Source organism: Enhydra lutris, unplaced genomic scaffold (assembly GCF_002288905.1).
Source record: "Enhydra lutris kenyoni isolate GAN:26980312 unplaced genomic scaffold, ASM228890v2 scaffoldscaffold1, whole genome shotgun sequence".
NCBI classification, from domain to species: Eukaryota; Metazoa; Chordata; class Mammalia; order Carnivora; family Mustelidae; genus Enhydra; species Enhydra lutris.
The window spans coordinates 62,773,387-62,794,216 of record NW_019154085.1 but is presented as its reverse complement, the minus strand read 5'-3'; the positions used below and the strand labels follow the sequence as shown (position 1 = coordinate 62,794,216).

Below are 20,830 nucleotides of genomic sequence, written 5' to 3'. Positions count from 1 at the left end.
GACTCTAAATCTTACTCTTTCCCAGTCTTAGTTAACAATCTTGCACAGGCCCGATAATCCAAAACTTGGAGCTCTGATCTACACAGCTTGACAGGTTTCACACAGTTTGACAGGTAGGCAACTGCGAGATAGGCTTTTTTTTTTTAAATTAGCATTTTTCTATCAAAACAGTCGGAAATCTTTTAAAATCCTCATAGAGACTGTATTTGTGCAATGCCACAGTCACGCAGCTAGAAAGGAGAAAACAAAATACAGTCAGGAAGATTCACCACAGTCCGGGTTTTTCTTGGTCCTCAGTTTAAACCACCACGGGGCCCAGGAAATCCGATGAAATACAGTGCTTTCCATGAGAGAAGAGGCGGTCCCAGAAGCATTTAGGCTACTACACGGGGACCGTCTCAACCACGGGTGATTTGATGCACTCTTCGTGCAATCTGCTCTTTTCTGCCAGACTCAAAGAATTTTCCGCAGGGTGCTCTGAAATGCGACTGTCACCATTCAACGTGGAGACAAACCCTTCCTGGGAGGGGCCTTTCAAGTAGGAGTGGAATTCCACTTGAGGGTGGTTGGACCTGTGCTCGGGGTATAAGCTACTGCAGGGGACGCCGCTGTCGTTTTCGGCAGAGGAGCAGCAGACGATGACAGAGGGGTTGGCAGCGGGGTAGTGGGAGGCGCCGTAGGCCTCCTCAGCTTGGCGGGCGTAGTCCACGAACTGCTCCGGGGTCATGGTGTAAGGCACCAGCGAGAGGGTACCGCTCTTCACAGGATCTCTCTCGGAGTAGCTCTCGGAGATCTGGCTAGGCGTTCCCGGAAGGTGGCTATCGATTTGGTAATACAGAGTCGAAGAGTTGGCGTAAAAAGAAGCATTCTTCGCGTGGCTCTCGTGGACGGCCGTGCCGTCGGAATAACAGAGGACGGAAGGCAGAGGGACGACCTCCGCACGGGGACCCAAACCTTCCACGAAGCTGTCCCCCTTCTCGTCGTCCTCGTCGTCCTCCTCCTCCTCCTCTTCCTCCTCCTCCTCTTCCTCCTCCTCCTCGTCTGACTCGCTGGGCGCCAGGCTCTGCGTGCTGGAATCCGTGACCCCGCTGCAGAAGCTGCTGCCGTCCTCCTCCTCCTCCTCCTCCTCGCCTTGGCAATCTAACTCCTCGGCCGACTGCAGGTGCAGCACCGCCGCCTGGGGCTCCGTTTCGATCTCGAAATTGTCTGCGATGGAGTATTCCACGGAGTGCGCCACGGGGCCCATGGAGCTGCTGTGAGCGCTTATCTCGCCGTGGCAGCCGTTCAGCGTGGGGATTTGCTGCTCCCGGTTTTTCTCCAGTTCAAGTTTCATGATTGTGTGCAAAAAGTGAGTCCGGACACGGATCGGATTAAATTCAATTCTACCTGCTGTGTTACTACATCCTTCTTTAGTGCAGCCGCAAGGGAAAGACATTCGGTCCACCTTGGAAGGAAGAACACAGATTAGCCCCGTGGAACTCTCACCGACCACGGAAAACGCCAGTACCGCTCCGCAACCCCTCTGAGTCTGGGATGACTTAATCCCACTTGCGCCAGAGCAAATGACAAGCAGGCTGCAGAGAAACCAAGAGGGGAAGTGAAGACTTCAAACGAGGGAGTCAACCGGGGTTTAAAACCTGTATTCAAATTAAAAATGAGTTCCGGCTCTAAGTATGGAGTTTTAGTTCACTGACCCCCTTCCTGTGCTTTCTTCTTTCTTTCTACCGTCCCCCCGTCTTTTGCTCCCATGATTTCAAAGTCGCTCCTTCCCCCAGGCTCCCTTCACTTCCACTGCATGAGGGCTCACACGCCCGATTTTAAACACCAACTTACTGCCCCCATCCCTTGCCTGCTATGTTTAAGCTAAATTAGATGACATTTTCCATACTGGCCAACCCCATCTTCTTGGCTTATTATAAAACGAACCTTTTGCCTGACATGGCCACATTGACACCCCTTGGTCTCATGAAGCCTAGTAGTTTGTCCACGTTGGTTTTCCTTCCATTTGTTTGGATCCCTGGTCCACGATGCATGTATGTGTCCTGCAGGGCTGGGACAGCAGTGCCCATTTATGACTCTGCTTGGTGGACCCATGCATTTAGGTTCTGGCTCTCCCCTTCCCCCTCCTTACTCCAGGAGACTACAAGCTTCTTGAGGGAAAGGGATGTTCATGTCACCATACCCCAGAATTAGAGCGACTGGGCTCCGTCAGCAGAGTGTTTGGGTTCACCAAGTGTCATGGGACTGAACTCGTCACTCAGGTGATAATAGGTGGAATTCACGGCAATCCAAGGGCCCTCCTAAGACATTTGCTAATTGCTACCAATTCAGCTGTATGCAGACCAGAGCGCAGGCATCCAGAAAGAACTGGCTCTACTTGCCGCCTTACCCAGGCACAGGGACTTTCCTCTGCCACAAAGGAGAAGGCACACTCCAGCCCTGTCTCCTGGTTTCAGTAAAAAGTAGGGGCAGAGGCCAGAGCCCGAATCTATAGCTGCTTTCTGACTCATTAATCCCTTTTCTATTAATCCACTTTAAGCAAATGTTTAACTGATGAGAACGATCCTCTTTTTTGGCCTGCCTGAGTGGCTATCTTTATAAAAAAAGGCAAGTTTCCTCATAAAATAATGACATTTCACTAATCTTAGAGCATAAATCACAGAGATGAATGGGGACTTGAAGATCATCTAGTCCAAGGGTTGGTAAACTCTTCCTTCCTTTTTCCTTTTTTTTTTTGTTTTGTTTTGTTTTGTTTTGGGTAAAGGGCCAGAAAAGAAATATTTTAGTCTTTGTTGGCCCTACAGTGTCCCTGGCAACTACTCATTGCTGCCGTAACATCATGACAGCAACCACGGATGACACCAAAACAGACAAACAAAGAGACGCAAAATGACTGGGCTTCACTAAAGTGTTAGTTACAGGGACAGGTGGCAGGCCAGATTTGTCCTGTGAACCACAGTTTGCCAACCGCCGATCCAGTCCAGCCCTTTCATTTCTGAGATAAGGAAACTGAGCCCAGAAAGCTTACCTGACTTGCCAATTTCACACAGCTGGCAGAAAGCAGAGCCAGGAGTAGAATTCCATTTTCTTAAGTCCCAGTCCTGTCATTTTCACACCCGTGCGTGCCACCTCTAACCTGTCGTCATTTCGTACCCCATAGATGGATCCGAAAACACAAACTCCCATGTCAGAGATGTGACGATCTCCCTGAATGCTTGTAAAAACCCACAACAAGCTGGTACAATACACGAATCCAAGAGGACGTGATTCTGACGGACTAAGCTACAGCTAGGGCTGCCTCTCCCACGTATCGTGCAGGTATCAGCGTACTATGTACACCCAGAAATGCCCCTGACTTAGTATCTCTCTCTTCTTGAACCACAGGTCTTGTCTTGCTGCAAAGCTTCTTCCTGTATGGGAGAAACTTCTTTCTCTGCCGCATGGTGGGAGGAGGGGAGGGAGAGTGTGTGTGAGGTCTCCTCTTTGGAGTCCTTGAAACCCAAATCCTTACCTGACACTTAATGCCTGCCAGGCTGCAGGTACACGTTTCTGGATCACAGAACACTCGGCAGTCGCAGCCGCAGTCCTCTCTCGACAGGCGGATGGCGCGCAGCTCATGCTTTTCTTCCACATCAATCTTTTTCACCCCCGAGGCCCGCAGCAGTGCTCTCCTTTTCTTCGTCGGCAGGGGTTGTAGAAAGAAGTATTCGTCTACCTCCGTGTTGTCTAAATCAATATCGTCATCCGAAATGTCATCCACGGTAAGAGTGCTCGCCTCTTCAGATTCCACTGTGCCGTTCTTGGTCATCTAGAAACACGAAGCAGCAAACGGACTTAGCATCGGCAGGGTCTCAAATCCCGACTTCGATGCTTAAAACTATTATAAAACATCATGTCCCATAATCCAGAGTGTCTGTGGGTCCTATTATTTCCATTTATTTTTCTCTTTGGAGAAGTCGCAGGAAAGAAAAAGGAAGGCATCAAAATGATAGGCTTTTACATGCACTGGTAACTGAAGACTTAATTGGAACTCTTAACCCCGTAATGTAAGGAGTTAGAGTTTTTAGCCAGTGCGATGTGAAAAAGGCCAAAGGTGACCATGCCCATCAGTGAAAGCTATCTTTAGACTCAGTTCGTGATGGGCAGCTCTGATGGTGGAATAAATGTGTCCTTGTTCAGAGGTGACAGCATCTGAGCAGAAGCCACCCCCGCGTAAATCAGCAAACATGTCCTTGAAATAATCACTCTGTCTTTTGGGACGCGGGCAAAACCATGAACTAGGAAATAACATCGTGCTGCACTGTGCTGTTGGGACTACAAACATGGTTACCCTACAGAACATTCCAAGAATGAGGGCTGGATATGAAGTAATCAGTCAGGCCAGTGTGCTGTCAGAAAGATGGGGAATAGAGGGCAGCGCTGGCAGGCTCTCGCCAACGGGCAGCCAAACAATAAACCCAGCCCTCAGAGGACTTCACCTGAACCTGTGCCCCAAGCAATAGCGTCTGTGTCATAGCTCCTGTGGACAGTTACGTCTCATCTACTTACGACTATGTGCTTCTATTTATATTTCTTTCTAAATTAATTTCATCCATCAGTAAACCCTGAGTCAGTAGCTCACTTCTTACTGTTACACCAGCACATATTATGTTTCCTTCATAAAAAAGCACTGAGAGGCGTTTTCTCTGAGTATGAGCAAGGAACCCATCCTGAGAAGCAGCACAGGAATAAATGTAGAACCTCCGTTAGGGCCTGCTCTAAATATAGACACCGTTTTGATTCTTTAATTTGTAAAGTTGTTACTTCATAAACTTCATTAATTGTAATTATTACCAGGCTATTTAAAAAAAAATATTTATTTGATAGAGAGAGCCGGGTGGGGGAAGGGGGGGGCGTGGAGGCAAAGGGAGAAGCAGACTCCTCGCTGAGCAGGGAGCCCAATGTGGGGCTCAATCCCAGGACCCGGAGATATGACCTGAGCTGAAGGCAGACGCTTAACCAATGGAGCCACCCAGGCACCCCCGTGCTATTTTTTTTTATCTTAATAACAGTTCAGTTACTACACAATTAAAATACTCAGACATCAGACTTCATTCTTTGATCTTCGTAGGAGAAAGTCCAACATTTAGATAAAAATATTTATTATTGACCAAAACCTCAAACGGAAAACTCTGAATACATTGGAAAACAAATAGAAGACTGGTCTTCACTCTCAAGAAGAGGAAACAATACAGTAGGAAGTGTACATTAAAATGTATTACAGAGGGCCTCTGAACTGCATTTTCAAGAGCCACTAAATTATATTTTTTTAATAATTCAGAGCCTTAAGTCTGTGTTCTTGCAACAATGGGCCTTCCCCTTTATGGGGTTTTGCTTCTCAGTGGGATCTGCAATGCATTTCCTTTGTTGGCATTTCTTTATGCCGTATTGGCTGACCTGTTTCCACGTTTCTGTGATGTCCACTACTAGGATGTTACTTTGATTGATTGCTGTTATCATTTTTGTTAATTCTCATTTGCTCATAGAAGCATAAGCATCTTTCTATCTGTGAAGATCTGATTTTCCAGGAAATTCAGGTGTGTAATTACCTAGCACATACTCAATCCTCTGTGATAGGTAAAGCTGCACTAACAAATAGGAAGCATTACCTTTCCCACCTTGTCACCTTTGTGGCATTATGATTTGTTTTCATTAATTCTTGACCTATGTGAGCTGTGTCAAGGTCTGACTCCATAGCTCACACAGAACAGCCAGGACTTGGAGAGCATGGTTCATTTTTAATATTTCTTTCTACTTAATCTCCATGTTCTATATTTATGCTCCCTCAAGCAACCGGTAACATCACAAAACAAAACTCTCCATTTTATATCAACAGGGCTTGATTTCAAAAAAAAAAATAAAATAAAAAGCTACTCACATATTAGTGAAAATTGTTAGGGAAATATGAATTACCAATTGGCATCTAAAAACTTTAAAAAAAGCTACCTCAAATAAATTAGAGATGATGCTTATTCCAAATATAAGTGCTCTTAGAAATACAATCTGCACCTCTTATTCCCACATATTTAAATTACGATAAACAATTTCATTTCAAGATAAAAATTCAATTAAGAATCTAAAAACTCTTCACGCAGAGCTCCATACTGTTTTCATTCTTGTTTTAGGAACCCGCCAGGGGCCTAATCCAGATTGCAAAATCTCACGTTAACATTGAGGTGATCTGGCAAGGTTTCCTCTTCACCTCCCCACTAACACTTTTGCCATCATTTTTAAAGTTTTATTTATTTATTTATTTTATTTGAGGAAGAATGCAAGCAGGGGGAGGGGCAGAGGGAGTGAGAGAATCCCAAGCAGACTCACTGCTGAGGGCCGTGCCTCATGTGGGGCTCGATCTCAGGATGCTGAGATCATGACCTGAGCCGAAATCAAGAGTCAGATGCTTAACCAACAAGCCACCTAGGCACCCCTCATCTCTGCCATTTCTTTCTTTCTTTCTTTCTTTTTTTTTTTTAAGATTTTGTTTATTTATTTGACAGACAGAGATCACAAGTAGGCAGAGAGGCAGGCAGAGAGAGAGAGAGGAGGAAGCAGGCTCCCTGCTGAGCAGAGAGCCTGATGCGGGGCTCGATCCCAGAACCCTGGGATCATGACCCGAGCCGAAGGCAGAGGCTTTAACCCACTGAGCCACCCAAGCGCCCCATCTCTGCCATTTCTAATGAAGACTGGAAATATTTGTGTTCATCCTAGTCAGTTGCCTTTTCTCCCCTTCCTCACAGTTTCTGGTGTGGTAGCCACTGAGAGAGATTCTTTACCTCCCCGGTCCCTCCTGCAGTCTGTGCCCATTTGTTCCTTTAAAACCCAGGCCAAACCTACTAACTTTAAATGCTATTTAAAATCAGTGCATTACATAGATTATTTTCAAAAGCATCTTATATTAGGGCAATAGGGAAAAAAATCAGTGAGCATAACTCATATCCATCATGCTCTCAAGATCTGGCCCAAAGAAGCCAGAAAGTCTTCAAGATTGCCTCACCTACTTCTCCTGACTTCTTTACTCTACTACCCATCTTCACAAGAAATTCATTTTGTACATTTCTTTCTCTTCCCCCCAAATTTATTGAAACATAATTGACATATGACATTGTGTAAGCTTAAGTTGTATGTGTCGATTTAATACACTTATATACTGTGGAATGATCACCACTGTAGCATTAGCTGTTCTTACCATCGTACCACATAATGACCACTTCTTTTTTGTGATGGCACCATTTCAGATGCACTCTCTTGACAACCTTCAAGTGTGTAACACAGTATTGTAAGCCACAATCACCATGCTGTACATGAGCTCTCCAGAACGTATTCATCTTGTAACTGTAAGTTTATAGCCTTTGACCAACATCTCCCCATTTCCCTTACTTTCCAGGTCCTGGCAACCACTATTCTACTCTCTATTTCTAGGAGTTCTGCTTTTTTAGGTTCCACATATCAGTGCTGTTAGACTGCATTTGTCTTTCTCTGAGTTACTTCACTTAGCACAATGCCTTCAAGGTCCATCCGTTTGTTGCAAATGGCAGGATATCTCATGGTTGGATAAGATTCCATAAGATCCTTATATAATATTTATCTCTCTGTCAACATGAGTGCTACCTTTAAATGTCTTTTCTCTATCTCAAAATAGATTCATTGAATTCTCAGGCTTCAGTTCATCAGATGGTCCTTCCTTATTTTATACAGTAATGAGGTCCAGATTAATTGTGTGACCTCTCCAAAACATGCTTTAGTACTTAATTCCCTGACCCCTATTTAATATGCTTTTCCCTGTACTTCTAGGTTCCAAGTTTCTGATGGTAGACAAGGCAGTGCTAGAACTTGTACATAAAATTAAACACAATATATCCAAAAACCTATCCTGTTTATAAAAAAAATGCATACCAAAAAAAAAAAATGCATACAGATTAACGAGCACATTCAAAGGAATGCTCTTTTTTGAGATAGATACCTTAGAAGAGAGTCTGGGATGTGGACCACTTCCATTTCAGTAACTCTTTTCCCAAAGTAATGTTGGGAACAAGAACTAAAAAAAAACAAAACAACAACAACAACAAAAACCCCAAAACCCAAAAAACAAAACAAACAAAACAAAACAAAACAAAACTTGCCAAAATGTGGTTTAATTACACTGTGGTTAACTACCAAATAATGCTGGTCCTCAAACCTGCTTTTGCTTCTGTGTGCATGTGTGTGTAAAAGGAGAGAGAGAGGGCTTGAGCTGAGGATGAGAGGGAGGTGGGAGAGAGATGGGATGAGAGCAACGATATTAATAAGAGCAGTTTTTGACTCTGAGTGCCTGGTGTTGCTCTAAGCACTTTACCTGCATGAACTCATTGAGCATCACAAAAACTCATTAGGTAGATATTATTGTACTTATTTAGCTGATGCGGAAACTGAGGCACAGGGTGCTAAATAACTTGTCCAAGGTCACAAGAAATAGGGTGGGCAGCAAGTCACAAACTTAGATATTTGACTCCACAGCTTGCGCTCTTAATTGCCACGATATTACATATATACACTTACATATAATATATACTATATATACACTTATATATATACTTTTATATATTAAAGTATATTGAATAGTCTTTGTGCTTACTTAGTGTGTAAGCATTAGCTATGTCAGAGCACAAGATGCAGGTGTTGATCTCAATGGGTTGGAGGAAAGAGATGAGGAATCTAGTAATTTTAATCCAGTTCATAGGAATTTTCTAGCTGAGAGTGAAAACAGGGCACCTAGTGGGGGGCTGGCGGTGGGGTGAGAAGGGAAGACTTCCACATCTAAGCTTAACTCTGAAGATGGAGTAGTAGTGAGATGACCAACTGGAGGAAAAAACATTCCACACTCAGCAAGAATATAGTTTCAAAGGTCTGAGATGGAACAAAGCATGGTGTTTTTAATGGCCTACTAATTATTCAGATGACTAGATTTACACAGGACCACTTCCTGTCTTGGTCCATAAGCAAAGAACAAAAAGTAAATAAATTATAGGCCTCCAGAGAGTAGCTCCTCTGTTCCCCTGCTTTAGTCACTTTAGAGGTGATAAGTAATGACCTAACTCATGATTTGATTTTTGATCTTTAGATTTATCCTACATGTGTGTGCATTTATTTATGTATATTAGAAGGATATCAAGGTCAAAGACTCTAGAGTGTATGTGTGTGTGTGTGTGTGTGTGTGTGTACTTGCTTTGTTCCAGAATGATAATTAAGATAAAACTTAGTTCTTGAGTCACTATATAAACTTGCCCAGACTCATTCTATAGTTGAAAGGACTATAACTTTCTTTACATAGAATTCGAACACCTTAATTCTGCAAATCTATTTGATTTGTACCAAAAAGTATGAACAAATATTTCATAAGCCCAATAGAGTAAAACCTTTGCCAGCTAAATACACTTAAAGGATGGGATACATTACTGTCAGGAGCAGTGGAATGATTCTCAGACTGCTTTAGGTCAAGTACAAAGCAAGAGGGGCTCAAATTTGAAAGTCAGTATTCACTCCCCTGCCTCTTTTTTTTTTTTTTTTTTTTCCATGTCATGTAGAGATGAATTCCACCATAAATTCCAATGAAATGAAATTTTGGATGAATTAGTTACTTGAAAGACCTATTTCATTGCAAGGTGATTATGGAGAGGGAAACACTACTGAAAATATGGATTGACTAAAATGCTAAAAACAAGAAAAATAAAACCACAAAAATAAAACCACTCCCTTCCAGCAGTTAAAAGGTATTCTTAGTAATAAAGTCTCCTGGTTATTAAAGAGTTATTAGCACATGTAAAAATGATAGTGGAAAGAAATAAGAATGTGAAAATAATTCAATTCCACAAACACAGATTACTGCCTATTACAGTGATGATAATGATGTTGAGAATGACCCAAGCTACCATATATTGAAAACCAGTAACTAGGCTCTATGCTTTATATAAATTATCTCATCTAATTTGTACAACAATCTTAGGAAAAAATTTTTCTAATAGTTGAGAAAACAGGAGCCTTGAGAAGATAATTTGCCAAAGTCTCGCTAGTGATTATACTGAGAATCAAACTCAGCTCTATTTGACCTCAGAGCTAAAGCCAGGCTCTTGAGAGCAGTTTAGAGTAAGAATTCTTAGGGGAACAGTAGAACTCTATACAGAAGGAAAAAAGGGATATGGCTGCAGCCACATTCCAAGCACTGATCCCAGCGCTATGGTGTAGTAGACAAAAGAGCAGTATAAGTGTCCTTAGACTTAGCTCATTCAGAAATGAAAAATATGATTCAGACACAGAGGAGTAGAGCTCAGAACAGAAGATAAGAGGAAGCAACCTGAAGATAATGACATTTCTCTGGGCACCCATTTTGTGAGCATGTGATGGCGGACTTTCTAATGGAGATGGCAGCAGAAGAAGCTGGTCCAAGTGATAGCTACTACTGTTGAACTTTCCCAGCCAACTTCCAACTCATGTTCCCTGGCCTGCAATTAATTAGCACAGTATGCTGTCTAATTTTGTAATAACATAATATTTTTGGTGATTAGCTTCACGTATATTTCCCCCAACATAATGTGCATGCATTGAGAACAGAGACTAAGTCTGATACTGTGTCCCCAGCCCTTTGTTTTTTTTTGTTGTTGTTGTTGTTTTTAAAGATTTTATTTATTTGACAGAGATCACAAGTAGGCAGAGAGGCAGGCAGAGAGAGAGGAGGAAGAGGCTCCCCGTGGAGCAGAGAGCCTGATGCGGTACTCGATCCCAGGACCCTGAGATCATGACCTGAGCCGAAGGCAGAGGCTTAACCCACTGAGCCACCCAGGCATCCCTCCCCAGCCCTTTGTTAACTGCAGTCCGACAGTAATTGATTAACATATATTTTTGAAAAAATGAGTGAGTGAATGAATGCATGATTAATCACCATACTGCTGCCATTGTACCAAGAGTCAGAATTTACAGATCTGTGACAGTTCTGGCATCTAAAGGGCTTCTAGCCTGGTGGAGAGATAACCATGCAATAAATGTGATATAGTGTGGGAAGAGCAACGAAATATGTATGCAAGTTATAGAAGCAGCAGGGAGGAGGAAATGATAGACAAGTGAAATGGAAGGCTAGAGACAAAGACAGGAAGAAGAGTTATTTAGTTCCTCTTCTGATTCCATGGGCACTCTCGAGGAGAAAACCTTCAAACCAGAAATGGGAGAAAAGATATGTTAGTAAGGATTTAACATATAAAAAAGAGGTGGGGAGACAGTGAGATAGTTCTCAGCTGTTTTCTGTAAGAATCCCCAGGCCCAGGCCATTCATGCTCTCGAGCAATGAAAAAGCTTGAAGCTATGGTTGGTCAGTCTAATATGTGTGAAGTGCTATGGGGAAAGGAATCAAAAGATGATCAAAATGGGAGTGAATGGGACACCTGAGTGGCTTAGTCGGTTGGGCGTCTGCCTTCAGCTCAGGTCATGATTCCAGAGTCCTGGGATCAGGCCCCATGTCAGGCTCCCTACTCAGCGGGAAGCCTGCTTCTCTCTCTCCCACTCTCGCTCTCTGTCAAATAAATAAATACAATCTTAAAAAAAAAAGTTAAAAAAAATGGGAGTGGGGGCGCCTGGGTGGCTCAGTGGGTTAAGCCTCTGCCTTCAGCTCGGGTCATGATCTCAGGTCCTGGGATCGAGCCCCGCATCGGGCTCCCTGCTCAGCAGGGAGCCTGCTTCCCCCTCTCTCTGTGCCTGCCTCTCTGCCTACCTGTGATCTCTCTCTGTCAAATAAATCTTTAAAAAAAAAAAAATGGGAGTGAATTGTTTAAAAAGAAAAACTAATTCTAGGTAATACTCTAGAATTATTTAAACAGATGGTCTCTGTACATTTGAAGAAAGAGAGTAGTGACTACTGGAGCTACGTCTGAGTTCACTAAAGTGAGAATGTCCATTTGTCAAATTAAGCTCCACGCAGAACCCCAAACTATACAACAGACGAAAGCAGGAATAAGGTATAGAGCCGTGACCTCTTGGAACATAACTAGAAAACCATTAATCTAATCCTGTGATTCTCAGGCAAAATTTATCATGCTCTTTACATAAAAAGGGAAAATGCAAACTGATTAATAAGTATGGTTGGATACTTGAATGTTTAGTTATTTGAAGAGTTGAAAATGTCTCTAATAACAGGGAATAACAGGAATGCTCAGTTCTTTCTCACCACTGGTGAGACTGGGAAGCAGAGTGTGGCACATACACCAACAAGTCTCATCGGAGGTCATGGTGGGATGATGAAGGGGAGAGTCCTCTTCTCCTCTTGAGGATCACTGCTCTGAGAGGATACCCTGAATTTGACCCTGTCTTGTTAACTACAATTTTTAATCTTGGATGAAGACTAAGGGATGGGCCTATCATATTTCAGGATGACAAGATCAGGTTTATTCAAATTAAAGAACAGATTTTATTGATCACTCTCTGTGTGTCCTGTCCAGCACTAAACAGGATTCTTGCCTGGAGATGTATAAAGATTTAAGGTGTGTGATGATGCTGACCCGATTTACCCGGACTTTGTTTGTTTGCTTGCCTTTTTTTTTTTTTTTAAAGATTTTATTTATTTGACAGAGAGAGAGATTACAAGTAAGCAGAGAGGCAGGCAGACAGAAACAGAGAGCCTGACACGGGGCTCGATCCCAGGACTCTGGGATCATGACCTGAGCCGAAGGCAGAGGCTTAATCCACTGAGTCACCCAGGTGCCCCTATTTGCTTGCTTGTTGTTGTTGCTCTTTTACCTACTTTTACTTAGTTAATATGAACACACAAAATGATCAAGTTCCAAAAAGCTACTGTATCTTTAGTGTATACTCAGGGATAGAGCAACCACAACCTGGGAGGGGATAATGTAACACATTCCTATATACCGGAACAGTCCCATCTGGAGTACAATGTCCAGATCAAATACCACATTTTGAGGTAGACATCAACAAACACCACTATATCCAGAGGAATGTAACAGGAGTGAAAAATGTTAGAAAACCATGCCTTAGGAGGATTAATGGGAAGAACTGAGGATGTCTAATCCTACAGAAAGAAACATATGGAGCCCACATAACCCACTTGTCAAATATTGGCAGAGCCATCACCATTGCTTTCAAACACTTGGGAGTTTGGAGAACAGGGGCAGGTTTTATTCTGTGTGCCTAGAGGGCAGAATTAGGGTTAAAAGTTAGAAATAGATGGCAACATTCTGGTCAATGTAAAGAAGAAATTTCTAACAATTAGAGCTGGCTAAATAGAATTGGCTCTCTCAAAAAGCAATGTGCTCTGGGTCATCAAAGATGTGCAGTAAATGGCTTTGTATTGGACATGGTTTTGTGCTATAAGTTGCATAGACAATCTAGTCACTCATTCTCTGGCAAAATAAAGAAAAATATTCATATTCTTTTGCTATTCTGTCAAATCTTATTGTATCACTCTCTGTTCATTAGTTGTTAATTGCAGATGGCAAATTGGAACCAATTTAATTATATCCTCCAAGAACCAGGCAGATTTGCCTGTTTTGTCAACCTGTAAGAATTTTAACAACCTGAATTTATAATGTGTCTGTGGCTTGCGTATCACCACCAAAGTCACCAGAAAGGATGATATCAACATATAAGACATATAAACTTTCATATATTCTGTTATCCTCCCTCTGGTTTAGACCAGCACTGCATCTTTTATTGATGGTTGTTAAGCCAAATGAATCCAACAATGTGCCGGCAAATATTTAACAATGGTGTGTCTGAAAAAAAAAAGGGGGGGGGTTCTAATCTGTTGTGTTTGTCAAGTTCCATGATGTAAATAGTTTCATCACGGCTGATTTCAGGCTACCATTGAGAAGATACATGCACAATATACCTTAGTGAGCAACTTTTATGAGTTGATGCACTCTCTAGTTTAATCAGGAGAATCAGTTCAATCAACTTCTCTGAAATCAGAGGATCAAAGTATATTGCATAGGAAGAATGTAAATGTTTGGCTACACATGTTTAATTGTTCCATTACAATTAAAATACCAGCAGTATTTTGAAAGAACATATTCTTAACTGTATTGCATTTGCCCTAGGGCTAAAGCACGGTCTCTTAGTCTCCATCACTACAGTTAGGTGTCTTTTTTCTATGCTTGTCAAAATGGGTTGTGCAGATGTCATGACAAGTATTTGGCAAATATCAAAATTTTTCATTTGGCTTTGGAGCAGGACTCCATTTAGGGATACTTTCCAGAAGCACTTGCACTCACCATGCTTTTGAGCAATCTCTCCAGAGTCTAACAGAAAAGTTCTGTAGGGATAAATGGGGTTAAAAAAATACCATGACGCCCAGACTCTGACCCATCTAATAAAGAACTATAGTGCGACAAAATAGTTAAAAGACACATTCCAAAAGTTTGGAAACTGTAGATTTGAGATAACAGCCTGTGTCAACCATCTCTCACAAACCCTCAATCCTTTATATCTTCTAGAGCATTTGGGATAGTCACCTAGAGGTTAGTAAATCACAAGACTGTTGAAGGGATATGAGGAACATGGTGGGAGGTGAAGGTGGAGACTTATATCCCATGGGTGAGTCACTAAGTGAATAAAGCATGACCATAAACACAAGATTTCAGGCGAAGAAAATTTAGATAGATATTTTTTAAAAGGTTGATCATTAAAGGAAGAGTTACCACCTGGCAACTCTTGTTTTATGAGGACAGAGAGCAAACAACCAAGCATCACTCAAGAAACACCTTCATGACTGAAAAATTGGGAAAACTATATAACTCTGGGAAGTAATTGTAAATGGTGCCAGAGTGGAGACAGACCCTTGATCTCAGAAAGAAGAAAGAGAACAATCAAGGTTGAAAAAACGTTGAGATGGAGAGCCAGTCAAAGCTGTGAAAGCTAAATTAAATTTCCTAGAACAAGGTAGTAGAAGCCAGGGAGATATAACCCAGAGGCAACTGAAATGCCAAGGCTCTTTCAAACAGAAGTGGCTGCCTAATGCGTTTTACAGATATACGTGAAATGGGAATAAAGCCTAATGTAATTGTTCAACAATGTGGTGCAGATGATGAAATCTAAGCACTTAATTTGGAAAAGAGTATAGTATTAAGATGACTGCCTTGATTACTGTGAAGAGTATGACATGTTTGAATGGGCTTGACAGGGAAAACGGACTATTCTCTGTAATTCAGAAATCTAAAGCTAGCTATTTCTTCTAGGAACAAGCATTTTATTCATTTAGCTTTCTCTATTGATTGTTTTTTTGACAAAGTTTGGAACACCCAACTCCACCAACAAAAAAGACACCTGAACCCCCAAATAGAATTGGACTTCTTCTACACATCTAATTGTATGTACTACTTTCCAATGTGTCTAACTCATAATTTGATTAAGAGGCAGATTACTCAATAAGAAGCAATTTTACAATGAGAAACTAAATTCCTATTCTTTTTTGTTTCCAAAATATTTATCATAAGGGAACATCAAGAAGAGGGTAGTGTATGTTTCTGTTTACTAATCTCTCACTAGGAAGGCCCCATCAGAAAGGGTGCCATTGCATAAGCGAGTTCTCTATTTGGAACCTAGAGAAACACCCTGGAATGACTTGGAGATGCAGTGGAAAGAGAAACTTCTAGGCTGCTTGTTCTCAAATAAGGAAAAAGAAAACTACTAAGATCCATGTCCAATGAGTTTGCTGTGGTGTTGTATATGATATCCATGGGGAGGACTTTGGAAAGTGTCTTGACTGATGCTACCTTCTCTCTTCTTACTCAATAGATAGTTCACTGCCACTCACAGAGGACCTCCTCCAGTCAAAGCCAAAATGAAGTTTGTAACACTCCTTGTTTTCCTCTTTTGACTCCTCTCTGTGCCAGCGACCCTCCTATGGCCCCAGTCAAAATAATGGAATCAATCTAACTACATTTATTTTATTACTTACTCCAGAGATATTAATATTTCAAGACAAATGTTACATTAAAAGTGAAATTTCAAGTATCCGAGTGATTATTTTTGGATAGCTAATGTTTTGGGATAGCTAATTTCAGATTTTTGGAGAGCTAAACCTTAGACAAGTATAGCCAATGATATTTTAAAAATCATAAAAGTTAATATACTAGAGGAATTATAATTAAAATATACAACTGTTTCTTCATTTGGTCTTCCCAGATTTTTTTTTAGCAAACTGGTCCACATTGCTATGATTCTTTAATTAGGTTCCTGTGACATATTTCTGAGTTTCTAAATATTTTCAGTACAGAGAGGCTAAGATCAGATCACCTTAGAATCCCATTATGTTTTTGCTTGGTATTCATTTGAAAGGAGCAATGATATCCAAATGTCTTCTGTTTATATCTTCACCAAAAGGGAAAGTTGCATGTTTTCACTTATCAGTGACAAACCAAGCCATGACACCCACTCGAATGACTGCCTCTCCAACTTCCAACACTAAGCACAATAAAAAAAAAAAAAAAAAGAATGAATCAATAGGAGAATGCTTTTTTTTTTTTGCTTCTTCTTTTCTTCTTCAGCTTATTAAAGAAAAAGCATAAAAGTAGCTGAATAAAAATTACAGTATCAGAATATATCACTGCCTCACATAGAAGGTTCCTGTAGGTGTGCGGCTGTTCCTAACATTCATCACATGTATAATGTGCCTCAAAGTTCACCACAATAAATCTTCTGGTTCTCAGATAGAATTATAGTCTCCCAGCTGTTAAAAACCATTGCACACAGTACCAAACTCCAGAAAGGTACGACTCCCTATAGGTACAGAGATTGTCTTTCCCAATGCCTAGGAGGGATAATCAATTAATTTTAGAATAGGAAGTAACAGGATAATATAATCAGTTTTCTATTGAGTGAGTCAGTGTTTAACATCACTGTGCTTCTTTTTCTTCAGCACACATGGTCTCATAATTTACCTATCCCACTGGGTCTTTGTTAAGAGTAAATTGAATAAAGTTTACAGAATGCCTGGCAAATAAAAATCACTTAATGAATGGCAGCCCTTACTATTGTTTTGCCAATATTGAGTTTGGAGTGTGACTCTGTTCTTGGACTGGGCATAGAATTGTTTTACAGTGGGCTAGGAAGGCAGAGGGTGGATTTCAGAAGCAAATCTAAGAATTATTATTAAATCAAGCGATAGGCAAAGCAATCATGAAACACAACAATAATAGTGGATTGCTACCAAAAAAATCTTAGGAGACTTCCAATGAAATTTGCCAAAAATATCACCAAAGGAAATATGAGACATGTTCTGGGCTAGGTTGTTCCCAGCTTAATTTAAGCAACTGCCTTCTTACATAGTTGGGAAAAAGGCAGATAGATAAATTGCAAAATACATAAAAACAAGGTGCTTTAAAACACACAGCACACCTCCACTGGCTGACTGTGTACTGGGAACTGAAGTTACAGGTAACACAAGCTTATTGGTGCTTCAGCTATTTAGTAAGAGCTCCCTATGTTCAATATCATGGACAACCTAAAAAACATTTCCTTTGTCATTAGCTAATAATGAGAGAGCGTTTCCTATATATTGAGAGGTCGATGGATCCGTACATATTTAAAGATCGTCTTTGCTGGATGAAAGACGTTTTCTGAGCTGTGTTTCTCTCCACTTAATCTCTAATGTGGCCTGGACACCTCCTCCACATCTCTTTAGTAAGTCAAAATCCTCTCCCAATCAGTGCTGTCCAAAAATAATCTCATTAGCTATCCCTTCCCTTCCAGTCCCAGCCCTAACCTGCTCCTCTTCCTGAATTCCTTGCCATATCCTCCTCAAAGAGAAAAGCACTATTACCCACAACCTGTCCAGTTTTGTAAGCCAGAAATTTAGGACTCATTCTTAACCAGATTCTTCCTTTCCTTTCAAATCCAGCCTGTCATCAGGAACTATTTAATTTTACTTCCTACACTTCTCCCTCTGTCCATTTCTCCTCATCTCCCCTACCACAGGTCTGTCTAACTTCCCATCATCTCTCTCCTGGAATGCTGTGATAGCTTCTTAACTGGTCTGACCTTGTATGTCTCCCACCAGCATGGCAGCCCTTACCCCCAAATTATCCTCACATCATAGCATGAACCCGATCATGTTATTCTACCACCCGGACCCCATGCTCAAAACTCTTGGATGACTTTTGATGCTCTGAGGATGAAGAGGAAAAAAAAAATGCCTTAACATGATCTACATAGCCCCATCCTGCCTCCTTCATGTATAATCTACTTTATGAATAACCTATTTTTTCTGTCCCTGTTCCAGCCCCCCTAGACTTTGTGTGCTCACTGTGCTTCCTACAGCATAAGGCAGTCTGGCTCTTGCTGCTGCCCGAGGCCCTCTGGCCAACCCTTTGGCCTAGTTAGTTGTTCAGATTTCAGTTCAGTTGTCGCTTCCTTAAAGAAACCCGCCTTGACCTCTGGACCATACCAATTCTCGGTTACATACTTTCATAACCCCTTGCAACTCTCCTTTATAGCACTTAATGAAGCTATGATTTGATTTTGTCTACATGACGGATATTTTTCTTTCCTACTACTAAGAAAGTTCTAGAAGAGAAGGGACAACATCTATTTTTGACTCCAGTTAGCCCAGCCCACGCATAGGGTCTACAATGTGATAGTACTTAACAACAAATATTTATGGAATGAATAAACAAATGGTGTCAGGTTTTCCACATTGCTTTCAGTGAAGACACTTTGCTATCTTTGCTTAAAAGAAAAAGAAAGCCTTGCAGGTGGTCTGTTGTGTAAAATGTCCAGTTTGGTCTATGAATACAAGTATGAAAATGGTTAATTCAACCAAGTCAAGGTAAGGATATGAGGTTTTGCAAAAAAAAAAAAAAAAAAAAAAAAAAAAAAAATTATTTTTTTTTTTTTTACCTTTAGTTTTAAAGAGTTCAGCTTTTCCTCCCTGAGGTGTTCTCTCAGCATCTCCCGGTGGAGCCTCTCTTGTTCTCTTGCAAATTCACCAAGAGTGTACTGGCGCACGCTGTTATGGCGGCTGGACATGCCCAAGGTGCTGCCCCCTTGACTGGGCACGCTCGTGAAGCCTTGCCTCCTGGTGAAGTAGTACACGGTGACACAACTAAAATGCACATTCTTAGTCCTTAGCCGCTTCTCTCTTTTGAGGATGGAGGAAGCTGAAAGAGAAAGGAACAATTCAGTGAATACCAGGGCAGCATTTTTCAGATGAGGTGGAGAATTAGAAAGTACCATTTGATGGTATTGAATCTATGGTCAGCCCTTTTTGGCTAGGAGACACTAAAAATGTTATATCTGAGAGCAGGCGCTGATTTCTATTTCCTTTCTTAAATATTCTTCTAGCTGTAGTGGAGTAGACTTCTAAGTCTTCTATAATGGCTATCTAAGCAAACTTTCAGGAAAGTTGCCAGTAGTCTATGAATCAGTGGCAGAATTTAATTTTATTTCCCTTAACATCTTAAGTTTTGGTTTTATGGTTTTCATATGAGTTGCATCACACTCTAGTCAGAAAAGACGCACTACAGACTCTTATGTTCTGGATCTTATTTTTATATCGAGGGCACTTGGCATAGAAAAGTGTCTATTTACAAATTTTAGAAAATTTAAAAAAGCAATACAAACTCACAAAAAAGGCTCAGTGGCCCTATTAAGACATTTTTACAACCTAAATCTAACAAAGCTTTCATTTGATAAGAACCACACTTAAATAGCATTACAGATAGCAAGATTTTATTACGAGGATACACTAAGACAATTGAAGATGATCATGAAATATATCAGAACCTTATTATTAGTTACAGGGACACTAAGATGCATCGAACATCATAGAAGTCTGATATACACACTGTAGTTGAGGAAAAGAGAGACACACATTATAAACATGACCTTTTTGGAGTTGGAAGGCATGCTAGACATCATCTAATGCAGTCCTTCTATTTTATGAAGTAGGCCAGACTTGCAGAATTTCAGCGAGTTTTTGCAATGCATATACTTAGTGACAAAGTTAAACTTAAACCTAAAAGCCCACAATGTGGTGCCATATTATATGATGCTTCTCCACTGGGGAAAGAAAAGTTCACTGAATTGAGGAGTAAAATACAGAACTATGCTCTTATATATATCATTCCCCCCCGCCCCCGCCCCACTCCACCACTATGTTGAAGTTCTAACCTTCAATACCGCAGGATATAACCTTATTAGGGAATGAGGTCCTTATATAAGTGATCAAGTCGAGATGAGGTCATTAGGGTAGGTGTTAGTCCAGTACAACTGGTGTCCATATAAAAAGGGAAAATGTAAACACACATGCACGGAGGGATGATATAAAGAGACAAAGGGAGAAGTCCATGTGAAGATGGACACAGAGATTGGGAGTGTGTGCCGAAAGCTAAGGGATTCCTAGGGCTACCAGAAGCTGGCAATGCCAGGAAAGCTACAGCTTTCTGAGAGAGCATGGTTCTGCTAACATGTTGATTTCAATCTAGTCTCTAGAACAGTGGGACAAGAAATTTCTGTCGTGCTAAGCCACTGAGTTATTGGTCCTTTGTTTCTAAACTAATACACATGTTCAAGTAGAAAATTAGACAGAAACAATAAATTGAGGAAAAATCCCTGGACAGCAACAGATAATTATAAGCTAACATTTATGGCGTGCTTCCCAAGTGCTATACCATGAAAAGAATTTTACATGAATTATCTCATTTTATCCTTACATCTCCTTGGGTTGGTATTATCCATGTCTCCAGTTGAGGAAACCAAGTCACTAAAGGTTAAATGACATTGTCAAAGTCATGAAACCAGTAGTGAAGCTGGGATTCAT

The 20,830-nt window shown here is 41.1% G+C and overlaps 1 protein-coding gene across 1 annotated transcript in view; it reads right to left on the bottom strand.

Annotated features, from left to right (window-relative positions):
- Positions 1 to 382: 382 nt before the first annotated feature.
- The window catches only part of LOC111157950 (cysteine and serine rich nuclear protein 3), a 150,915-nt gene continuing 130,467 nt past the window's right edge, over positions 383 to 20,830 (bottom strand). The window contains exons 4-6 of the mRNA XM_022520105.1: positions 18,910 to 19,169; positions 3,512 to 3,808; positions 383 to 1,444 (exon numbers count right to left, since the gene is read on the bottom strand). Coding sequence (XP_022375813.1) covers positions 383 to 1,444; positions 3,512 to 3,808; positions 18,910 to 19,169 — 1,619 coding nt within the window. The remainder of the gene's footprint in view (positions 1,445 to 3,511; positions 3,809 to 18,909; positions 19,170 to 20,830) is intronic.